This window comes from Manacus vitellinus, unplaced genomic scaffold (genome assembly GCF_001715985.3).
Source record: "Manacus vitellinus isolate BGI_N305 unplaced genomic scaffold, ASM171598v3 scaffold_4_pilon, whole genome shotgun sequence".
NCBI classification, from domain to species: domain Eukaryota; kingdom Metazoa; phylum Chordata; class Aves; order Passeriformes; family Pipridae; genus Manacus; species Manacus vitellinus.
In genome coordinates this window covers 2587693-2613138 of record NW_021940604.1, presented here as the reverse complement: position 1 = coordinate 2613138, position 25446 = coordinate 2587693, and the positions used below count along the sequence as shown (strand labels likewise).

Below are 25446 nucleotides of genomic sequence, written 5' to 3'. Positions count from 1 at the left end.
TCTCTCACTCTCTGATCCCGCTGTGCTGAAATCACTTCAGTCTAACAAACCAACTGTATTGCTCAGGAATACCTAGTGATCCACCTCTACTTTTAAGATGATGGTAACAGGGGAAAAAAAAAATCTTCCAATGTATCCCAGAAGAGTAAGGTCTCTAATGGTTTTGGTTGGTTGGTTGGTTTTGGTTGCTAGATTTTTTCTTGTTTGGTTTGATATGGGTTTTTTTTTTTTTGGTGAGGGGGTGGGGTTTTTTTGTTTTGTCTTGTGGGATTTTTTTTTTAATTTATGAGTGCAGAAGACCCACAGAGAGGAACAGTGAGCAGAGGATGAGAGCTGAGGAGAACAAGTATTTTGGATGGAATGAGTGGTGAAGAAGAGTTACATACAAGTAGACATGATCTAGGGTCATCCTATGTTTGAAAAAAAATTAATAGGAACAAGCAGCACAAGATAAACGACCATGGCAAACACAGCTGGGGGAGAGATGAACTAGAACACATCCATGGCTTGAGGGAGAAGCTGTAGAAATATAAAGAGAAGTCTGAAAGGAGCACACACCTTCTAGAATAAGGGCCCATAAAGAGCTATTTCTCTCTCACTGCTGCCCAGAGCTCTCCTGCAGGAGTTAGGCAGTTTCAGTGAAACAGCACTAATTTGCTCTCAAAATTAACTAAATTGCACCACAGAGTTAATGCTGCTAAAGAAGGATTCAGGGAGAGGGAAATGACAGGACATGGAGAGTGTGCGTGGAAGCGAAACAAAGTAGTGGGTGCGCTGTGCTCCCCAAGGAAAGGGGAGCATGCACACTGCATGACTGGAGTTTGCAGAGATGTTAGGCCACAGCAAGCAGTTGCCAAGACCTCTGTGGTGTGGTCAACACATCTGCCGTCATTCCACTCACCCCCCTCAAACACCAACTAATTTTAAGGAACAGAGTCTTTCCTTATAATAACACCTTTCTACCACTGTGACTGCTTGCTTAATCTTTTATTCTAATATTTTTCTCCTTAATTCATATTCTGCACTAACTTTTAACCAGGCCCTTTAAAGAAGACGAGATCCACAGAGGCAATCCTGTAAATCACAAGATAGTTTTGAATCTTAAAGCCCACCTGAGCAAGAACACCAAGAGGCAATACCCTAAGAGGAAAGGTTTTTCCTTAGTCTACTGTCCTACACTACCACCGTAGGATCTCAGTTGGCCATACAAAAGAAATCAAACTGTAATTGCTCAGCATCATCCGCGTACTTGTAATGGGCTGGTGCTGCATTGCAAGTAACACTCCAGTAGATGGCACCGTGAAGTGACTCCAAGAGGGCTGGAGGGGGCCCTCCCCAAGAGGGAAGAAACGTGGTGGATGGATTTTCTCGAGCCAAAGCATTGTTTCTGCACAAAAACTCAACTCCAGCCTTTGAGAGAGGACACTTTTTCCTCTTCTGGAAATGGCCAGCCCCTGCACTGACTGCTCAGAGCAGTTCTTGTTTTGTTTGAGATTTGCAGTAAGTAAATTCAACTAGGGACAAAAAGAAAATCAGATAATAATCCCACCCAGACAACAGCCAAAATGTTACTACTTTTTTTTAAGATGATGTATTTCACTGGGAGAATTCAAGGTCAAAATGGGATTTTCCAAGTGAAGTCTCCTGGATCACACTATAGTCTCCACTAATATTAACACAAAGAGGACAAAAATATTTCTCTATATCAGTCTTTCTTGGGAGTTCTTTACCCTCTTCCAATGCTTTCAGTCTCTACTGAAGGCATGTATGACTCAGGAAGCACAAGTATCTACAGGAATTTTGGTATATCACTTTCATCTTGATACTCATTTCCACAAACAACTCACAACTCCCAGGAATGATACTAGACCTTCATTTTCAGCTCTCAAAAGTTTGGAATGGTTTCAAGAATTTCTTCACCTCCCCAGGCTGGTATGACCAATTTTCTGTCTTGAAAAGCATATAAGAAAAATAAGTGATGAATTTTTAACGTGTTAAACTGGAATTACATACCAAGTTGGCTGCACGGCTGTAACATTGGGTGGTAGAAGGAAACAATACAAGGATAAACTACCAATTACTCCCATATGTGACTGGTATTTGTATATCTATAAGCACCCTCATTCTTACTTCCCGAATGCAAGAAAATGGGAGTGGGAGACAAAGTCATGTAAGGGGAAGATTTCATTTTGCAGCAGTTCATGTGGAGTTTTAAAGCCACAACAATTAGATTAACTTTAATACTACATATTATTTTCTGTATTTAATTTACTTGGAAGTACTATAGCAAATGGTAAGGCACACACTAACTCATCTGTTTCCAGACCTCACTCCCTTATGCCCACAGATGTTCAAAGGCTGCATTTCTAATTGCTGGCAGACACACATAATTTGGGAAAATTTCTTAGTAGGAAGGAGACTGGAAAAGGCAATGAAAATATGGATTCCAGTTATGTGCAATCCCCAGTCATTAAGAACACCTACATGCTTAACTTTATTTAACAACAGCAGACTGCATAAGCTAAATATTTACAGAAAAGTCTTGGCTGGATCAGGGCTTTAATCAAACACAGGACAGACAAATGACAGAAGGAAGAGAGACATATCTCAAGCGAGAAGCCCATGCTCACGCTGGAAGCCTTCAGCCCAGCCCAGCTCTCTTTTTTCTTGTTCCAATGCCTGGAGCCGGAGATCATCCATTCTTTCAACTTCCTCTTGTGTACACCACATTAAAGGTGAAAAAAGTAATTTATTTTTTTTATATTCTACTCTTAAAAATTGAGAAGACAACTAAAAATGCCTGAACAACAGATCAGTTACCATCTTCAGGCATGTTTCCTGGTGATCAAAGGCACTTTTCAGTAAAAGTACTCATTAAATTATGAATTATTGTAACTACATAAATAAACCATAAATGAAAATAAAGAGACTCAAGTTATAGTAGGGCAGTCTATAGAGTAAATCATCAGCTCTGTAGCAATACTTCCACCACATTTACTGTCTAGTAAGCTAAGAGCTCAGGGAGTGCAAAAGGTAATGCAGATAGTTATCCTTTGTCAGTGTATAGGTAAAAAGTAAGTCTGGGCCTCTCTGGAATCTCCACATGCTGGACCAAAGCACAGAAGACTGCTAAGATGTGATCTTGTGTCATGTTTTAACAAAGGACAATACACCTACCAGAGAAAGACAGAGAACAGAATTGAAAGGAAGAAGCTGATAAGGGTGAAAGCTGGTGATTATTAATACCTGAAAGGTTTCTGAGTTTTATGATGTCTCTCAATTAGTAAAGGAAATTGGTGAAAGATATAGACAAACAAAACCCAAACAACCCAAAACACAAAAGCAGTCATACCCAACCAGACAGCAATCCCAACCAGACAGCCTCTATAGTACAGGATAGTTTGACTCCTTTCTGATGGAACCATTTTGCAAATGTGGCTCTGTGGCGCTGCTGGTAGGATACACAGAGGAAATCTGCAGCAGCCACAGCCCATACCTTCCCTTGGCCACAAGCAGGGGCAGTGAGGGGACACTGTCCTCCCCTACATCCTTTCACTGGCATCTAACATGCAACTGTGTATAGAAGCCACCTTTGGGCTGGTGCGGCAGCCCTGGCCAGCTGGTCCCCACCTTGGGCTCAACTTGACTGTCATGTGGTGTTAGGTCAGCTGGCTACTGGTAGGACCCCAATGGACACCCTGAAAGGGAGGCAGGTGGGACCTGCAGGAGCAATATCAGCTCCTAAATTTTCATTTCCTAAACTGCTGCATCTAAAATAAAACATTTATGCTCATAAGCGGGCTACAAATAAATGAGCCCAAATCACAGCACAATGCCACTGGCAGGCCCACATCCATATTTTGATCATCACACACATCCTTTGGTGGTTTGCAGGCTGCCATTCCTAGGAGTGACACAGGCATTTATTGCAGCTTTACCTGATCAGCAGCTCAAAATAGCAGCAGTGGCCAATGTGTGCGGCATCTGACTACACACATACACTTTGGAGTCTGTGGTTTTTTTGCATTACTTGTACCAATATCTGCTTATGGGAGTGATACTTACAGAAGGCATATGGTTACTCTGAATAGAAGAAAACTTAAATAACTGGATCTTTTATAGAATCAAAGCTGCAAAAATAATGCTTTCTACAACTTTAAGGGAACATGAAAAATGTGAAAAAGTGTGCCTGGATAAAGAGGAATAATGTGCTATTTTCACTTCCTGTAGTGAGGGTTGTGCGATAACATGAAAAAGGCAGATAAGCAAGAAGCTAAGATAGGATCAAGGGCATGTCAGATTATAGCAACATGGGTTAGCACGGCATGGGGAAATAACTTTTTGAAGCAACTGCTTACTAAAAGTGAGTTAAGAAAGTCATCAAGAAAGACCCTTTTGGCTATTATTTACTTCTGCTCTGCTTAAGGAGACCCAAGCTAGGTCTGAATAGGCAGGCCTGATTATATGATAAATGGCTGTGCCCTGCAGATACATTAATACGTATCCCAGATGCTGTTAGCACTTAACTTCACTGGTACTAACCTTTCTTGCCTTGTTGGTAGTCTAACTGCTGCGCTGACTAAATTCAAAGCTGGCTCATCGAAAGTTAGTTTTTCTGGTTAGCTTCCACATCATGTTGTTCTTGGCTCTACCATCCACTTCTCCTATTAAATGAAGTCACTTAGAGAATGATGAATTCTGGATAATCACTCCGGTCAAAGCAGCAATACATCTTTTCAATAGGACTTCTGCTAGTATATGCCTTTGCTTCTCAGTTTCATAAACATAATAGGAAAAACTGATCTAAGAGGAGCAGGAGTAACTTACCTGTTCATTTTTGGTCAGTCTTGTTTTGTTATGAATGTCAGATGTAACCAGATTGAATCCATGTTTCTCTGATAAAATTCTCAAAAGCAAAACCACAGTTCGACTCCCACATTTTCCCACTCTGTTGTAGACCACCTGACTGGGGAAAGGAAGTACCTAAATAAAGATTGAAAAAAATGGAGTCAGTATATGGACATTTTTGTTTCCATGTACCTTGAGTAACACGATGTTTTGACCTGAAGCCAACAGACACATACAGGAGAATTCCTAGGGCCCTGTCCAGGTCAGAAGCATTCACTTCCTCTAACAAGCCAACAGCTCTTCAGAATAGAAACAACATGGGTCAGGAGATGGCAAGGTGAGATTTCCCCTTCATGATCCAGTTCAATGTAACAGATTGGCAACTACTCCAGAAACACTATGCAACTGTTGACAATAGGCTTAAGCTTGCTGCTTGTAATATCAATGCAAATAGTCAGCTATAGTTGACTATCTCCCATAAAAAGAATGGAGTGAATCTGTGCCACAGTTTAGCAACTCAAAGTGAAGTTGACATAATGCAAGAGGAATGCCTGTATTGCAAAACTTCAGCTTAAAAAGAACCCCAAACAACCACCAGTTGTACAAAGCTAAAATTAATCAACTATTTCAATTTCAAATATAAACATGAATCTTCCATAGAGACTCAGAGAACAAATCATGCCACTGGCTACATATATACTTGTGGAATGAAAAATGCCAGTGCCACAGGTGGCCTGAGGCCAACTGGCACAGCCTGATCACCTCCCCACAGGTAGTGTACACTAAAACTCAAAACACAACAGTTACATCCAACCTGGACACTGGGAATGTTCTCCTGCCCACATGAACTCTTGCACCATGCTCTCCTCCCTGGGAAACCAGAACAAGCAAGTAGGAATTCACTGTCTCGAAATACATTGGATGCAGCCTTATTTTATTCCTGGATGATGACCATGGGCTGTTTTTTCACCAAAATGCATTTTGAAATGACACTACCACACTAGGCAAGTATTTGATGTATAGCATACAGCAGCAGCATCTGATAGTATAGGTCAAGAGGAAACTGTTTTCAAGCTTCTTAAAGCCAGAAGCTCACAGTTTCATCCACAGCAGTGCATATATGGCACTTAAGAAAAAAGATCATTTTTCTATTAAGACAATGGCACAAAATGTTTCCTGACACAGGGCCTGCACCCGGGTTCCAGACAACCTGTGTTCAGCGCAAGGAACGGCCAAAGTGGTGGTGTATCTCAGTCTATAGTTACTTCTGCTCTTGATGCAATCACATTCTCCCAGTAGAAGAATTTATGACATAAAACCAGTCAGATGAAAGCATATGGTACTTCTCAGAGTATTCAAACAGCTAATAGATCTTCATCAGGGAAGCAAAATTATTCCCCAGGGAACCCTTCAGACTACTTTCAAGGAGTACAGCTAACTAGAAAGAAAAAAGAAAAAAACCTTGTATTCTGTTATTTTTAGTAGGACTTCACTGGGACTTTGCTGTCAATGTTGTATTTCATGACCAAATGAACATTACTGTTGTTACTGGTTGGAATGTTTAGGATATCCTTCACTGCAAAATAAATGGAGAAGCCATCATTCTTCAAATTACTCAGGGAAGGAGTAGGTATTGAGTGATCATGGCCTCAGTTAACAGCCTTCCAAGCTGCAGGATATCACATCTGCTGATTCGGCAAGCAAATATGGGTCACCTAAGGCTCATACAAACCCCACATAAGGTATCAAGTCTGGCCACTTTGTAACATTTTTATGGTGTTTTCTAGGAGAAACCTAGCTGCCTTATTCCTTATCAATCTCCTTCAGAAGACTTGCTTCCTAAGAAATGCAAAATCTGAGCCTCAATTATTAGAGAACTCCAAAGGTGATGAATTTAACATCTGTGTGCTAGAGCTGTAGCTAACCTTTTCCAAAACCACTGCTAATAATCCCTGAAAGGTAAAAATCTGAATGCATTCTATTATGCTGATTACTGCACCAGGGACACCATAATGAACAAGAAAACACAGCCCTATTCTGGATTATCCCCTTCACATAACAAACACTAGCATCACTATTTGTCATGGCCCTGCAGCACCATCCATACAACATCACTGTAACTTGTGGAAGTGGAATTTATCTTCTGCTCGGACATATACCTTTGGCATACTTGGCTGTGCAAGTATGTGAAAGCTTTCAAGAGAAATGATAAGTAGATGCTCACAAGTGCCAGTGAAGGAGCAAGACTCATACAAGCGTGTGTTTGCTTAGCACCCTAGAAATGAGATAAATGATGAGAGTTTGTAGGGCTATGGACATATTTAAAAATGCTTCATAATTATAAACTGCTTTGATTTTCCTAACAGCGTTGCACTTTGTAATGTAGTGAGCAAAAGTTTTTCTTCATTGTACTTCATTTAACTCCAGTTTTGCTGCACCAGATTACACTCAAGTTCTAATTAAATCCCTGACTTGATTATCCAGTAACCTTGGGTGAATCTTATTAATATAACTCTTTTAAAAGGAAATAAAATTAAAGTAGGCCTTTGCAAACTCTATTCTAAGTGCAAACAACTTTATCAGCTCAGAAAACTGACAGTAGCTACAAAGTTTCGCCAGTTCTCAGATTTGTTTCTGAAACTCATCTTCCTAGGTAGCACAATTCTGTTCTGCACACAAACAATAACCGTGGCAACCCTCAAAAAGAAACTATAGCAGATAAAGAATCCTGAAATAAAGGGCTATTATTTTCAGACACCTATTTAGCTTAAAGGAGGCCAATATATCAATGCCTTGATTCAGTAACCATCTGAATGTACTTAGTTCAACATTCAAGATAAATGCTACAGCTCAAAGCTCACTCCAGAAGAACAATCACTAACGGAAATCAAAACTTCACGTGCAGCACTGCTGAACGTGGGAGCTTTAGAGGTGTGCTACTGAAGCTCTGCTCATGTTTCATCTGTTTACGTCACCAATCCACTTAACACACCTAAATGCCCCAAAGGGTGTGCCAAGTGCACAAAGCCATGCAGTACACAGGCTTTTGATATATAGGCAAGTATTTGTTTAATGTGATCAGTTCCCTTAGGATGCTGCAAATCTGCTTTCTGCATTTTAGAAAATATCTAAGTTATTTCTTAGAAAAAATACTTCTTCCAGAAACCTGAGTTTGTATTAAGCAGAAGTAAAAATGCAAGAAATGGAAAACTTCTTCAAAGAGGAACTTTCTTTCCCCCCTCACGATACTCACAAAAGACTGAAACAATACAAGAGACAGCGGTAGAGTAGGCTCTTGAAAAGGAGACTCCTATTACATTAGCAGAAACATGAAAGAAAACAGCAGTTGGAAGTTTACAAAATGCTGACTGGATTACATTTTATTTTATAATAAGAGTATGTATCATGTAGACTGACTAACTGCTGAGGTGATGCTCTGGCAACATGATATTCATGTAACAATATACGCAACTTCAAAATAATTACAGAGTGACTTTATTGAGCACTGCATCAAAGCCCAGAGGTAATATAAAAAATTCAAACATGTAATTCACTTTGTAGTCATATGAATTAGTACTTACAGCTATAAAAAAGTAAAACCCACAGTATAATTACAACAGCTCTCTCTAAGGGTTTGGAAAGTTATATAACAATTTACTTGTCAGTTCAAGGAGGCTTTTTTTTTTTTTTGTTCCACAGTTAAAGAAGATCTCAAAAATCATTGTGAATGGAAGAAAGAAGAAAAAGTAAGTTTAACCCAAAACAAACTTGCATTACAGTGACCGTCAAGTAGCTCTGCAGAGTAGGTCTGCCAGTCTCAGGAAGGGAGCCATTTAACAGATAGCCTGACAAAAGCCCAGGCTTCCATCTTCACTGGTGGCTTTGTCTCCAGGTAAACCTTTGCATCATTTAAAAAAATTAGGCTGGATAACACTACTTGCAGTGTCAACAATTTAAGGATCCACCCAAAGGCCTAAATTATTCCACCTTTACTGAGCCAAATCCAGTATAATTTTGCCCATTTGCCAAAAATTTCCCAGTCCACATACAGTTTGCTCAGATGAATTATTCATGTCAAAGAGATGTGTTCCCAGAAAGCAATCTATTATCTTCACAGTTTCTGGAAGCAAGTGACCCCTGTCCTTACATATGAGAAGGACCAGAAGTGGATGCCAGAAATGGTTTCTCCTTTCTGAGCAGACACTAACCTGTAGTCAGACAGCACTCCATGTTTATCAGGTGAATGAGGCCAACCAACACATACAAAATTGGTAAGACTGTGTAAACAATTAAACATTTGCTGATGTCACACATCTTTATATAGCATCACACCTTCTCAGTGCAACCTCTTCATTTTTTTTTCCTGTCCAACTGAGACAAAATCATAAGAATTTTAAAAAATGGCTTAATGGGTCAAAGCAATGGCACATTCTATTCATGAGGGGAGGATGATACTCATTAGGCACCTACAAATCTGAGAGCTGTAAGCAGTCATTTCTCTCCAGTATCTCTCCTCCTTCTCTAGTGTCCCCAAAGATTACATATGGCATGTTAGAAGTCACATACTTGCTTGCTGCATGAAGAATTTCTTACATAAGTTGCTGTACTAACAAATTCCAGAGTTTTGTTAGCCACTATGTATTTCATTTTTAGCTCATCTTCTACCTTTTCCAGAGAATACCTGCTCTCATATTGTGGGTTTCATGAAGATAGGTCAGATAGTTCAGTCATCAGCTTTGAGATCTTAGATACATTGGATGCCTCTTTTTAACTGAGGTCCGTCACACGCCTGCCATGGCCTACTTAAAGGCAAATTCAAAGTCCACTAAAAGATTACCTGTACTAAACCCAAGGTCAGGAACTGCTGCACAAAATTTCATTCCAAACAAGTATCAACTTACTTTTAAAACAATTACAGTGAAGACTTGCTAACACAAAAGTATGTCAGCAGAAAACATGACTGAACAATGAACAAAGGAGAAAACAAAATAAATTACTAGCTAGCCTCCTTCTTCCTCAGCTAAAGGACACAGATCCAGTTACATAAAGATTCACCTGCAGAGTCTAATGATGCTAGACAGAGACAAGCTTTTGGAATTAACCAACTCTAAAGCAGACCAGACAGCATGGTCTTCTCTATGGGTCACTGAAAATACACTAGAAACCATAAGAAAAGGTAAGGCTGAAGTTGGTTTGTTTTCAAAATTTAAATGCAGCGGAGCATTGAAAATAAGTCAGAAGAAGAAACAGAAGATTATTCTGTTGCATTTTTATTAATCCACTAATTTAATTGAAAAAGGATGAGTTTGCTACCCCCTGCCACAAACAATGCATCTCATCTGTTGGACAGATGACACATTTGGAAGACTAAGTTAAAATGTGTTCTCTAACGATTCAACATCCCTAAGTACCAAAATAAATTGAAAACATAAGCATGGAGCACAAGCAGAAAAAGGCCACTTGGTTGCAGACAGTACTCAAATTTATTAAGACTAAAGAAAAGCATTACTATGAAGTATCTGCTAAAGCTTTTGGTCCCTGACATGTCTTAAGAAACAGATCTGTAGAGCCAAAATCAAAACTTCCAGTAATTTTTCTGTGAAGAAGCCCTGTACACTTACAAATATAAAAAGAATTCAGTTCAAAGCATAGTAAAGTTTCTCCACTAAGTCTCAGATCAGGTTCTATTACAAGATACTATGGCTATAGAAACTACAATAATATCAACAAGAATCTGGGGAATTTATAAAGAAAAGGTCAAAGATGCAGTTTTCAAAGCTTTGGCTGCATCCTATGAACACAACTGGGTTTGCTCCTTTTATACTTTACACCTGCATCACTTGCCTACAACAGCAGCTTGCAGCAGAACAAAACCTCTGCTCCTGCAATCTGCTGCTCAAGACTCCCCACCACAGAGAGTGCAGAACCAAGTTTATTTCAGGTATGTGAAGTTTCAGCAACATTCAAAATCAGCACATATATACAAAGAGTCAAACAAGTTGGTAGAGAGCAGGTGCTCTGTTTACTTAGCCGTTTCAGGTGCTCACTGATGTTAGGCAGCCTCTGGAGGTGTGAGTGGGACTCCTGGCTTTCATCACTCAGCAACACTTGCTTCACTTAAACAATGGCAGCTCAGCTCTGGCTCCTCTCAGGGATGAAGCAGGTGAGAGGGAATCACCCTACCAAATGGATAATTACTTGGGGATGGGGTACAACCATCACCTCTAGATTAATCAAATCTTTTCCTTTCACCCTTTCTTAAGATAGCATGCTTTTCAACCTCTTCTTCATTCTTCCTGCTTTCCTCCGCAGTTTGCAACTTGTTCACTTCTTTTGGGACCAAAATTAGATATAGTGCTGTATCTTGTCTCCCTGGTGCCAATGAGAACTGAACAGTTATCGTTTGTGTCCTGCAGACATCTCTTTTTAATACATCTCAGGATGGAAATTTAGAAGAATCAAAGTATATGGGACTATCACTAGTACAGACAGGCATGCATAACATAGAGCTATCACTTTTTCTTCTTTACCCTGCATGAGTGCATGCAGATTACAGCAGAAAAAGAACTGGAAGGCCCTCATTAGTTTTTTTATGAAAAGCAGCATTCTTATTTCTTACTTCTCAAGTTAATCAGATTGTAGAAGTTATCTTTCTGGTATGCACTTTACCTCATAAGAAGATAAAGGAGATAAATTATTTAAGGATGTGGTTCACTGATACTGGTATTAGTTGAGGGAACTAGCATGAGTTCAGGTAGGTTAAGAATTTTAGTGTCACATTAATTACCGCATTTTCCACTGGAAGGTTTTCCATGTAATATCAGAAAACCTGTAAGCTGCAGAATTTGTGCAAGACTGATTTTACCTCCAAAGCAGCCCCATGCTATATGTAGCTTGGAACTGTAAAGTTTAAAACTGCTGTTTTTCCTCCAGAGCCCAAGGTTTTGTATGCTCTGATATGCTCAGAATACACTGGCACAGTTATACTCTGTTTAAGTAGTAAATCCTATCACATCCAATGCACATCTTTATATTGGATACTTGCAAAATACTAAGCCTAGTTTTAAAACTTTTTATAATACTTCACAGTAGTGGTGATCCCTTAAGTAACCTCAGTACCTTACGGCAATCTCTATCCTTCCAATGCAATATTCATGAATTCACCCTGTGAGCCAATAATATTTGATTTGAATGTAGTGAGTGGTAGACTGAATAATGTATTTCTCTGTATGCACTTGTCTTTCTTCACATTAAGGTTTAACCCTTTTGTACGTATTGTGTTTGACTATTAGGCAACTCAGTAGTGCAGCAACTCATGGTTTCACTATTGCCAAGGATCTCTCATGATGCATTTCAGTTTGCCCTCCTGCCCCTTACTTAAGGCCCTCTTCCTGTAGCTCCACATTTCATTTTAATGTCTTCAGCATGCTTGTCTTTTCAAATACACTTTAAGCAGACACTTTGTAAGTCAACTGCAGTATGAAATAAAGGTTGTTTATAGCCATAACTGGACTTTAACTTGTAAAACAGGCCAGTTCTGCAGAACTGTAACCCACATGCTTGTTACAGATGAGCTAGCTCTGAGGTGCTCTCACTCTGCATGCTCAGAGGAACTCAAAGGGACTGAATTTCCATCACAGCTCCTGCAGGTAACAGATTCAAATCTAGTTCATGACAAGATGTCACCACCTGGAAGGAACAACACCAAGAAGTACCTACAAGAGGGACAACATGCTGCTGGCCAACTCTTCCAGCAGAACCAGAATAGAGCAGAAATCACTGTGTCATCCAAAATGACTCAAAGGCCCAGAATACCTATCCTGACAGACCACAATCCACATCTTGAGTCGCAAGTAGATCCTGTGGTGTTGGAGATGACACCTCAGAGGCAATAATGGAGGAGACCTAGTGTCAGGTGCTCCCATTTCACTCTTCTGGCTGACTTGCTCAGGCAAACCAAACCTCATTCCTGATGACCAAGGCACAACTCCTTGCCATTCCAGTGGAAGGAGCTTCTCCCTGTATCTACTCAAAATTCCTAATAGTGCCAGCCACGAAGGCCTCCACACTCCCTCAGGACAATAGAGTCTGTGGGTGCTGTCCTGAGAATTACCTTTTCACATAACTGCACTGCCCTGCCCTTGCATTACTTGCCCACATTCCTCTTTCACTTGAATTACCATCACTCTCACACAGACCCCTTCAGCCCAGTCACAACACCCTGTCCTCTTTGCCTGATATTTTGGCTCTACTTTTGACCATGTGTAGGCATGTCCACAATCACATTTCTGATTAAAGCTCATGGCCCTTATTAGAGCACTTCACTGCTGTTCACTGTTTCCTGTACTAAATCTTATATTTTTGTAAAGCCTAAGTACAAAACTTCCAGAATCTACCAGTTCACCTTCAAAATCATGAGGCTTTCAAAATAATACCAGAATTCTTACTTGGTGGTTGGCGTTTTTTTTCAGTTTTGCAAATCTCCACAGCATCCCAGGTTTCAGACTTTTTTTTCCCTTCAAACATCATATCTAGAAAAAAAACCCTTTCAATTCAGGATTTAAGAATGCCATCAACAAATAAAAGACTCCTGATAAAACCATGAGTGTTACTCAACTGAGTCACAAGGCTTAGCAAGATTAACCAAATCAATTGTCACTTTCAAAAGATACTCTGTTATGCTATCCCTATGCAGAATGGCAGATTTTTGGTTTTTTCCACTGAAGGTCTAGGCCATCCAGACCCAGCTGTAATTGGACTTTAGTGTTATAATCCAGCATTTCCTAATAAAAAGATAATGAAGGTAGCCATGACTGAGCAGCCATGACCTCCTCCTATGCTATGCTTTTTTATAAATACCTTCCTGTCATGGAAAGAGTGGAAAGAAGATGGTAATGTATTGGAGAGCTGGAAATTTAAAACTGTAATCTAAGAGATATTCATATACTTTGAAATAATCGGCACAGATTATCTGCAGGTTAACAAAGATCAAATCAGAATGGATTGTGTTCTAAATTTCAGTGAAAGCACAGAGTTTTACTAGCTTCAGAAACAATTTAGGTAGTTTTTTAGCTATGGTATGTGACATAGGACAAAACCTACAGATTGCAAAATTGGTGATATTAGAATCTTTCTGTTTTGTGTAATAGTAGGTAGGGTGTTGTGTGAATGCCAGACTCAAGCAAAATTTACATTTATTATGCACACAGCCTGAAAATTAAAGTACCAATCAAAAGACAAAATACTTTCTAAGCATCTTTGAAATTAGATGGATGAAAACTGCAGGCTACTGTTGTTCACAAAACCTGCATTCCTGTTGTGTCCCTAAGTCTTTCAAAATTGAGAGGCTTAATAAAAAGCCAGTTCACTACTGTTTAAATTTTTGCAGGACATCAGCATGCACAGCATTCCTCATAGATTTATCTTCTTGTGACAGGCAATCTGGCTGTAATTTCCCAAGTCTCTTTGTACTGTCCATTTACTTTTAGTCAGCCTACCTATTTCAACACATTTCTGATATACTATAAACTGAAGAAGTATTAAAAAGTAAGAAATCATCTTCTCTATTTTGGTAAATCGCAGAATAAAGTGATTTTTTGTCCTTAAGATTCTTGAGCAATAAATTAATATGAACAAAACAAACAAATTAGTGCTCCTGTACTATTCAAATATTTTTGACCCAATTCACACTTAATAGCACAGATTCAATTCTACCTTTTGGACAGATCTCCATAATACTAGCCTGCTGTATCATTCTCCCCCTGTAGCTTCAGCAGGATTACAAACAATTATGAACAACAATGGCAAAATCTTCTGGAAAAATCAGAGTTTTCTTTCATTGAGATACTACCGTTTAGAAGAAAGGAGAACACAATTTTAAAAGAACACAAAACAATTATTCCCAATATTTCTACAACTATTTTGCACTATGTGCTGGTTTCGACTGGCGTAGAGTTAATTTTCTTCACAGTGGCTAGTATGGGGCTGTGTTTTGGATTTGTGCTGAGCCCATTGTTGATAATATAGTGATGGTTTTGTTATTGCTGAGCAGTGCTTACACAGAGCAAAGGCCTTTTCTACTTTCCAAGAAGACTGGGGGTGTATGGGAAGTTGGGAAAAGACACAGCCAGGACAGCTGACCCCAAGTGACACATGCCATATGACATCATGCTCAGCATATAAAGCAGGGGAGGAGGAGGAGGAAGGAGTGCACATTCGGAGTGAGGGCATCTGTCTTCCCAAGTCACTGTTACATGTGATGGGGCATGAGCGGGCCACTGTGTTGCTACACACTTGGTTGATGGCTGGGTTTAAATCATGGCCCACTGCTTCTAATAAACTGAGGGAAGTGGAGAAATATTTTATGGGTTTTTTTTAAATCATAGTATTTTATCGAGTGTACTAGGCTCAAAAGCTGAGTTATACTGTAAAACAGTTCTTCAAACCGTAAGGGGATCTTTGTGGTTAAGGTACTTAGTGAATTCTCTCAATATTTTATCAGCCAGATAGTGAGTCTGGTAAACATAGGAAGTTACTTACTCTATTTTAGCACTACTAAATTCTGACTATTTTTAATAGCTGATCATCTCAACTCATCATTTTCTAAGTAGGACAGATTTTTTTAAATCACTGAAATCTTTCCCACCCTATCCTGGACGGACTGCTTCAAAGATTATCCATCAATTTTTTAAGAAAAGCTAAACAGAGAATTTTAACTGTATAAAAAACACATACACTTCTATTCATACCTTAAAATCCCTGGTAGGCATGTACTTAAAAGGAAACAAATCTTGCTTGCTTTTCAGTGTTTTGGGTGGGTTTTTTTTGATTGGTTTTTGTTTGTTTTAAATCAAGCACTTCATCCCTAACAAATCAATCACTTAAGACTGTAGGGGGCAAAAGGTTTAAAATCGTGTTCTCATAAAGGCTGGCTAGAACTAAAACATGAGTCCAAATGAAAAAGGAAATATCCACTAAAAACAAACCCAAAAACAAAAACCAAAAGGAAAAAACAAAACCCGCAAACTAAAAGAAAAATGCACAGCTCCTGGCTGTTATTTTAATTGTTATCAAAATACTTGGAAAAAATAAATATTACATAAATTTGATGAACATAAAAACTCAGTATAAGGAGGCAGAGCTGAAATCAACTTTTAGTAAGTTTTAAAGTCAAATAAAAAATAATCTGCTTGACAATGGTGGTGCTATGTCAATGGTTGGACTTGATCTCAGAGGTCTTTTCCAATCTAAATGATTGTACTATTCTATGATAGCCTTGCTCCATAAAGAAAACATGAACAACTAGCACATAAGTACTAGGTTAGAACTGAAAGAATGGTGAAAAGTGTTATTTATGCACTTTCCAGCTTCAAACCAATAAAATCAGATCAAATTTGCGTATGCATTTTATTTCTTTGCATTTTGACCTCATCTGACCTCCAACCATTTTTTTATTCACTTAAAGCTTTGAAGCACTGTCACATATGTGCTAAGCACAGGGCTCTGCTGACACCTAAACAGCTGCCAAAAGACACTGGGTCCATGACAGGCATCCCAAGGGAAAATGATCAAGAAAAGGAGAATAGACTACTTGACTGTAATTTATCTGTCACCTATGTGCACAGCCCACTTACACATACATATATCAGCTCCGCTGAAAGAGGGATATATCCTAATGCTCTTGCCAAATTCCAATCTATAACAACAGTAGGTTTGATAAAGTTCGCATTATTTTTCCTCAAAAGCCAGTTTCACCATCTTCTTGGAGAGAGTAAAAAAACCTTGGGAAGATTTGATAAGGAAATGGCATAAATACTGGGAAAAGTACACCTGCTTTATTCGCTGAAATGCTCAGACATGAAATATGTCAAGTGAACACCATTAGTCACTAATAAACATCAATTTCACAGGTGTTCTAAAACCCAAGCTAGCATCATCTATAGCCATCACATAGACACCAATCTATAGAGAAAGTATAAACAAATTATCTCTTTAAATTCATATTTTCAGATGCTTATTAAAAAAAGCCAGGAGGTAGTGAGATAGAGATTTGAACTGGGAAAGAAGAGTCAATTTTCAGACAGTGTAGAAGGTTGTTTGGCTCAACTTTATTGCTTTTTTATCTGTCACATGCTAATATCAGCAACACCAGAGGTGTGCTAGGGCTACTGGAGGTTGCCTCTACCTTCAGGAAAGCATATACAGATCTGTCTGAGAACTCATGAAAATCTAGAATTAGTCAATCTTGTGAGGTCTTTGGTGCCTAAGGACAAAGAAGAGTGGCCTATGCTAGTGTATTGGGCTTGCATGGCAAGGTTCTGATAGTGGGGAGAGGACTAGCGGGGTGGCTTCTGTGAGAAGCTGCCAGAAGCTTCCCCCATGTCCCAGAGAGTCAACGCCAGCTGGCTCTGAGACAGACCCACCATGGGCCAACACTGAGCCAATCAGCAAAGGTAGAAACACCTTTCTGATAACATACTTAAGAAAGAAAAAAAAGATATTGTGCAGAAGTAATTGCAGCCAGACAAAAGAGGAGTAAGAATATGTGAGAGGAACAGCTCTGCAGGCACTCAGTGAAGGCTCAACTGGCCTTCAAGGGAGAACCAGAACCACATCAGCAATATTCATGTACAGAAGTGAGCAAAGCTTTCGTTCTCTGCTTGCACTGAGAAAATTGCTGTTGCCACCTTTTGTAGGAGGTGTGTCCAGGTGCAGGGGAGGCACCCAGGGCAGGGAAGCCCAGGGGACATGCGCAGGAATCCATAATCTCATTGGTTACCAGGTCACATGGTTTTAAGGGATAAAAAGAGCACTGACTTTGAAATAAACTCTCTCTGATCACCACCTCAGTGGGGAGTAGACTCCATTTTTTAATTACATAAAGGCCCAATGCAACAACCTTTATTTGAAAAAAACAGACCAGTACCCTGATCTCCTGAAACGTGATGATGCTAATTCCTTATTCTGTTATTTTCAGTTCTTACACTAGGAAAAAAACCCACATGTTATTAAAAAAAATCCTAAGCTTTGGCACCTAGCCATGACAAAAAGCCAAAACTAATATGATTTCTAACAAAACACTGGAATGTACTCTGCAAAACAGCTATGGTCCAGTGTGTATCAACTGTTGCTGGCCTTCCACTGCAGTTAACTACACACTGCCGACATTAGCTACCAGTCATTTCAACACCAGGCAATGAATTGTTGTTCATTATCTGCACTTCTATTTTTTAAGCATTTTGTCATAAAACATTTTAAATGCTGGATTCAGGATTAATTTCTTCTGACATGTTTTTACATGTTGAGCTAAAGCATGCATAGACCTATAACCATCTATTAGTTTAAATGTAGACAGTTATCTAGTCATAAGAATAGAGGCTACTTGAAAGACAATGACAATTACAGTGAATTTACTATTAGTTTCACTCAGACCTGCAGAATTCACAGTTCAGGGGTGAAGCTGTTAGAGGGTAATATGCAATGCATGACATTTACAAAGCAAGAGCATCTTTGTTCAAAACATGACCCTAAGCAAATACCAGGAATTATCGGCCCTTTTTACCAATCCCCACCCATGTTTTGATTAGAAGAATGAAAAATAAAACATAAAACCCACCCACTCAGGAATAAGCGAGCCTGTCCGAGGGATGATTAAAATGATCCATCTTTTATTAATGTTTTTAAAACACAAGTAAATACTTCAAAAAGCAAAATACTTGTAACTTACACAATGCTATAGCCTGTTACTCCACCGAGCTTATCACCAAGCTCTCAGGAGTGAGGATGAATACAGAGGAAGCCCACAAACTTTCCTGACTGTAAGCAGCTAATCAAAGAGTACCTACAAAACCAATCAATCAATTGTGTAGGTATCTAATCAGTTGGCCTTTCTACAGAGAGCTGAGCTGCAGTTGGATGAGGCTGTGTGATCACAGCACAAAATTACGTGTTTAGATAGGCAAAAGATGTTTTCATAACGCAAACAGAAAAGTTTCTGGTTTAGTTAAATCTGTCCAACTGGTACTGCCCATTGGAGTATGGATGTCATCCACCATTAATTGGTAAAACAAAATTCCCAAAGTACCAAAATTTGACTGCAGTTTTCAAGGTTGAAAGCTCTTATCTAGATGACAGCATTTTCTTTACTGGAACAGCTTGGCATTTCTGAATGCTAATTCAAGCATGAAAAATATACATCTGGAATAAGCATTGCTTTACTTTTCCAAGCTGAGTGTTAATTGTGGAGACCTGACAAACATAACGCTTCACTCCCTGCAGGCTGCTGTATGCTTGGACAAGAGAAGCAGTTGGTACACAAATAAATACACAAAAGCCAGAGGTGCTATCGCTTAAAATAGATTTTAAGTGTGAAACATTTGTTTAGCCTTAGAATTCCCATGTCCCATCTCAGTTAGTAATGACAAATATAGCAGGTTGACTTTGTTACTTCTGTCTACATCCATTTTTGTAACAGTGTAGACAAAAGAAATGAGTAATTTGCATTGAGAGGAAAAAAATCAGATGTACATCATCCCTCTAAGTGAGCTGTCTGAACTTTAAGAGTGTAACAAATACTCATATACCAGCTGAAAATTACAGATTTCATTTGCACACAGACTTCACAGAAAAAGGTGAAGAAACCCAGACTACTGCTTGTTTTCACTGATGACTAAGCTAAGTTGAATTGCTTTCCACATTACCCTCCTTCTGCTGACCAAAACCCAACTGTTTCACCATACTGATGTACACATGTGGTTGAGCATTTCAACTCAAGGCCTGGTGGCTCAGGATGTGATTTCATGGTTAGTTGAACAGAGTTGAGTGAGGACTACCACCAGAGATAGTGGCTATTCGCATTCACCCCATCTTTAACTAGTCACTTCCACCTGCTGCACTAGCATCCATGGTAGGCTGCATCAATGAAATAAATAATCTGTTCTCATGTATAGTGCATTTCTGTACTACACAAAAGGACTTAAAATAGCCTTATCTGGAAAGACAGGCACAATATAGTATCAAATAGACTTTTAGAAAATAAATCAGGGTAAAAGAAAAGAAAACAAACCAAGAGATCCTACATACCTCCTTCCACTCTTCCTATTGAAGAAACCATCATGATGCCCTTCCTAACCAAAAATGTCATGAGGTGCCATGATGATGGGAGGGAAAAGTTTATGCTGCACAATCACACGTGATGGGAACAGTGAACTCTATCCCTATAAAAGGGCTCATTACTCACATTCATTCAATTTATCCTATGGACCTGCTTCAAAGCATTGCACCTGCAGCAGAGCCCATGTTCACTTGTTTAGAAGCCGCCTTGTTAAATCCAGATGCAGTGCCTTGTATAAATGTGCTGACAGACAAAACCACTAAAATCCTGCCTCCCCTTGACTCAATGACAAAAATTCCATTAGTTTAATCACACTGAGATTTAACCCATGTTATTTATAAATGCCCGAAAACACTTGAGGAAAAATATTGAACAGGGTAAATGCTGTTGATGTAAACTCAGCAGTGTTGCTTGGCACACAAGTAAACACACAATGAGTTAAAAACAAAAGCCAAAAAAGCAGGGAGAAAGCAAACACAAAATAACAGCAGCTTACCTTTTGAGGGGGTGGTCCGTGGTCATCCAAATAAGTGGAATTTCCTACAAAAAGAAGAAGGATGGAGATAAACAAAAGCCATCCAATTCAAAACTTGTCAATTCATGGAACCAGTGTACCTCTATCCCATTGGTTTTGTGGTGTAAAATAATTCAAGGAAAATATATTCACTCTGCTTTAATTTTTGATTGACAAAATAAAAACAAAATTAATTTGTTTTGACTAAATTTGTAATAATAGATTAGATGCACATTGTCATTTTAGCAAAAAAAATTGCTCAAGGCAGCTTTAGTTAACCAATCACAACTTTCAACTGTTTGTATGACAAACACTGTCAGCTGCATCCTTGCACATTTTAAGCAAGTGAGCACAGCTAACCTCAAAAAGATTTCTTAAATAATAAAGTATCAAAGGCCTTTATCAAATTTTGGTCTGATGGGGTTGACAAGCATTCACTTATCTCTCTTCTAACGTGTATTTTCCCCAATCTCCAAGCTACTCATTTGTTACAAAACAGTATTGATTGAATGGGAGTTGCATTCTGATGTAATGACACTTGCCTTTTCAAGATGTTCTTTTTATTCAGATAAAAAGCTTCAGAAAAAAAAAAAGCAGCTTCTAAACAAGTGAGTTGTCAGCTACAATAAAAAAGGCAAGAATTTCAGACTTTTTACCCATTCCTTGCAAACACACACTAATATATAAAATACACTCTCCCCCACACATAGTCTGTCTTCTCTGCAACTGTTCTTCCTGAACCCTTCTCCCAAAGGATTAATCAGGAGCTTTCCCAACACGTCCCAGCAGATGATGAAACCTTGCAGCAAGGCTTAAAGCTCCCCTTAAGCCACATGTGCCTCTCCTCTCAGACATCTTCCTACCAAAGAAAGCAAAAATACCTCTACCCTAACCTTATATCAGTATGGGGTATGACAACAATTTTTACAGGTGCCTAATAGACATCCAAATGTCACATGTGAGTATCTCCATTCCTGAAGTGTTGGATGGTGCAGCAGAAATTGCCTCTGGGGTAACACAGGCTAGTAAGAATAAAATATAACTCAGTACACAAGAGCTCTTCTTTTGTGAATTTAGCCAAAAAAGACGCTGTGTCACACTGTTTTTCAGAATGTCAGAAAAAAACCCTGAGATTTCTGGATCCAGATAGCAGGAAGGAGACATTTATGTGCGAGTATGACAGATTTTAATGTACAACAAAAAGGTGAGACTACGTTTCAGAAGTATTTTGCATTTTGTTTTTTCTCTGGTTTTCCAGCATATGTTATAAAACCATGAAAACTTCAGTCAAAAGGCTTCCAACTCATCTAAACATAAGTCTGAACACCCCTAACTTCTTCTTTTACAGATGTATATACCTTGATCTTGATAGAGTTTGTACTGCTATAAAAGCCTGAACAGTAACTTTTTGATAATCTGAAATCATGAATCATTTTCTGAAGCACAAGAAACTCATCTTTCTATACATTTTACACAAATACCCATCCTTTGAATAACACAGTTGCTTAATTTAATGTCATAGATAATATGGCTGATTCCCTACATTTAGGATAAATTCTTTATCCATTCCTCTGATACGATTCTAATTGCCAGGGAAGTAATTCAATTCCCAGACTGCTAACAGAGTAGCATATGGCTTTCTCTTACAGTAGCTATTCCACAGGCAGGGAGATGGACTTGAAAATAAGCATTTCAGGAAAACCCACAGTTATATCTGGGAGGAGAGCAAGAAAACTTCTCATTCAGCATTTACCTTTTACTGTAGAATCAGGCTGTTACTAGTTCCTAGTAACTTTGTCCTCTTTGTAATTAGGCAAGTGGAAAGACTGACACTGCTGTCAATAAAAGCATTTCTTACAGTTTGTGTCAGAAAAATTGTTTTATTTTGATTGATGATAAAACAAGTGATAGTGTTGTCTAAACAAGTTAAGACATTAGAAATGTCATAAACATTATATGAAAACTACTAACTTGTTAGAAAGAGTAGCAAAACTTTGAGTTTTCTAATTGATATTAAGCAGTATATGGTAATAATAATATCTTTTTTCTTGTCTCCCCCAAAAATATACAGTTTATGCTTACTTAAATAAAAAGGAATATTACTGCATATGTATTAACTATCTTTAGCAATCACCTGTTACAGTCAATTTTGCTGTAGAGAAGGATTTGAATTACCAGTCATAGGTTAGACAGCATCTTATAGAGCAGCATCGAGTGTCAGAGTTATACTACAGAAACATTTTTCAGGTACTTTAAAGAGCAAACAACTTAACCAATTTCACCATTCCGTATCCGTAATCTATGTTCTTAGTATGAAGACTGCATTTTCCTTTTTTAATCATTAAAATTACATCAAAATGTCCCTGTGGGTTTGATTTCTGGTTTTACAATGTTGGTTTTTTCACAGCACATTTTAGTTACTACTGTATCTACTGTCTCAGTTTGACGAGAGTGGAAAGTTTTGCTAAAGAGGCTGAGTTATGAGATAGACCAAACTCCTTTCTCTCAGCAATTGTAAATCCGAAATTAAGGGGCTCTAATCGAGGAAGTGTGGAAAAAAAGAAGAAATAACAACCCTTTATTAAAGGATATATATATATATGTTGGCAAGAACAGTAACAGAACACAAAAACAGCTAGACAATAGTCCTGTACCCAAAAGTCCTCTTCAAACAAAAGAAAAGGTCTGAATACTTCTCTGTCCTTTAGCGCTGTTCTAATCACAGTTGGCAGAGGCGCTGTTGGATCGCTGGAGGTGCAGAGCCTGCAGTGCTCGGTGTTGGCCTGCAGGGGTGCTGTTGGATTCTGTCGGTCACCACGCAGGAAGGGGTGTCTGGGGGGTGGACTTGGATCGCGGGAGAAGCCGAAAAGAAAATGGAGACCCTTCCCCCAATGGAAGAAGGGGGAAAGGAAAGCAGTCCACCCTCACGGAACTCACTGTTGCTCTCAGATGACGGTGTTTCAAGGCTCCTCCTTTTTTCTCCCAGTGAGCAAAAAACTCTCCGATGAAAACACAGCAGGTGCGGGCTGGAGACAAAGACAGCTTGCAAGCAAGCCGAGGCCAGTGGTCAGGGCTGACCAAGACAAGAAAACCAGAAAGACCGGCCTCTAGGCTTTTTCTCCAAATGCATGCACGCAAACCCCGTCTCCGTTCCAGAGAGAAAACACAGCAATCTGTCCTCTCCCTTCTGAGGAGGGCCAGCAATTCTCCCAAAACTACCCCCCCTTCCCCCAGTCTCCGACGGGCCATTCAGTAGAAATGCAGCTTGGCCAGCTGGGTCCTTTGTAACGCTATTTGCCCCCCTTTCCATTCAAACTCTGTCTTTCCTAGAGTGGAGGCAGGGGGAAGAAAAATTCCCCCCCCTTGGATTTCTAACCTATAACATCTACTTAAAAGACAATAGTAAAATTATGGGCCATTATATAAAGGTCATTTTCATGGTAGTTGCTTGCTCAAATTCAGAAGCAACTAACTGACAGAAACTAATTGCCAGACAAACACAAGGAAATAAAAAGTATTGACTTGAAACCTAGTCAGAACTTACAAACAAAGAGCAGAGGAGGGAAAGCTTCAGACAGTCCCCACGCCCTTACACTGCCCCAAACTCCATGTGCAAAGCTGGCTCCTGTCTCCTGCCAGATCTCCTCCTTCTGCTCTTCAGGCATATGAACCAGAGTCAATCTCTGAGCCAACAGCAAGCCACATCAATTCAATAGACTGAAATCTTTTGGGTTCAAGTTTTAAATGAGAATTTGTTTTCAGTAATAAAAGCGAAACCTTTTGCTGTATGATTCATATCATACCCTAAGTAATACATTAAAATAAATTGACAAATCCAGCTGCAGTGGTGTACAGCAGCAGCCTGTGAGGTACACCGGCCAGTTCCTTAACCTCACGAAGTTCAACATGTGCTCTCATTGATCACGATATTGTAGAATTGGGCTTGCTTCCACTCTGCCTGCAAAACAGGGGTCACACTACAGCAGACTTAATGTATGCAGAAATATCATGCAAAACATGCATGTATGTGAGAATATTTCTGAAAAAAACCTGTAGGAAAGATGATGACTCCTGAGCTGGGTATTTACAAGTTTTATGAACTTAAGACAGGGTGATGCTTTCACACATGGGGCCATTCTTCAGAAAATACATATCAGATTATGTTTGTTTAAAAACAAAAGAAAAATTCAGCATTCTAATTATTGTAACAATGGAAAAATACCAAAGTAAAGCCAATCTGTGAACTACTAACAGTTGACACAGTAGGAGGGGTTGCACAGTAAAAATCAGGAACTTGGGAATAGATGCCATAAGCACCAAAGCCACTGGCCATAAGCTCAAGTGTTTATTCTAACTATATTAACATAACAAGCTTATCTAAGATAGAGAACATTATCATGCAGTTTTTATATGCTCTGGCACACACAGCGTGTGTTTGACATCACTTAAGTGCACAAGACAAAAAGAGGTTTTCTGTGGTGGAAATGACAAAGTGATAGAAGAGAAGGTCATCTTTCCTCATTAGTAATCTTGCCCATTGCCTTGAAGCAACCTATGGCATTAAATCATCAGGATGACTTCTCTCGAGTCCTTTAATAAAGCTTTAATAAAGACATCATTGCTCTTGTCTGCTAATCTCAAGAAGACGATTCTAGGGTTTTTTTTCCTGGACAGGAGTATTTAGTGCTGCCTTCCTGTAATAGCATGAAAGTCTAAGGCATTAGAAAGAAGTCAGACAGAATAATCAAATCTCAAAACAAGTGGGATTATGCATTCCACAAACATGCTCAACAGCACACTTGAGCTGACTGAACACAGTCTCCTCCAGACTCTGTCAGAGATAAAAACAAGTTGGCTTTATTACAGAAAATGGTGAATACATGGAAGTAGTCCAATTTTTTCCATAATTTATTATCTTTGAGGTTAAGTGAATCAGCTGTATGCAAAATCTTTGGGGAAACCTTGTGGTTAT

The 25446-nt window shown here is 39.1% G+C and overlaps 1 protein-coding gene across 5 annotated transcripts in view; it reads right to left on the bottom strand.

The window, feature by feature from the left end:
- UST (uronyl 2-sulfotransferase) overlaps positions 1–25446 on the bottom strand; it is a 224628-nt gene that overhangs the window by 142265 nt on the left and 56917 nt on the right. For all 5 annotated transcript variants that reach the window (XR_003916111.1, XM_029962817.1, XM_029962818.1 and 2 more), the window contains exons 2-3: positions 20457–20500; positions 4828–4983 (exon numbers count right to left, since the gene is read on the bottom strand). Coding sequence is in view for 4 of the 5 variants with exons in the window: in XM_029962817.1 (XP_029818677.1) it covers positions 4828–4983; positions 20457–20500 (200 nt within the window). In the remaining variant the exon portion in view is untranslated. The remainder of the gene's footprint in view (positions 1–4827; positions 4984–20456; positions 20501–25446) is intronic.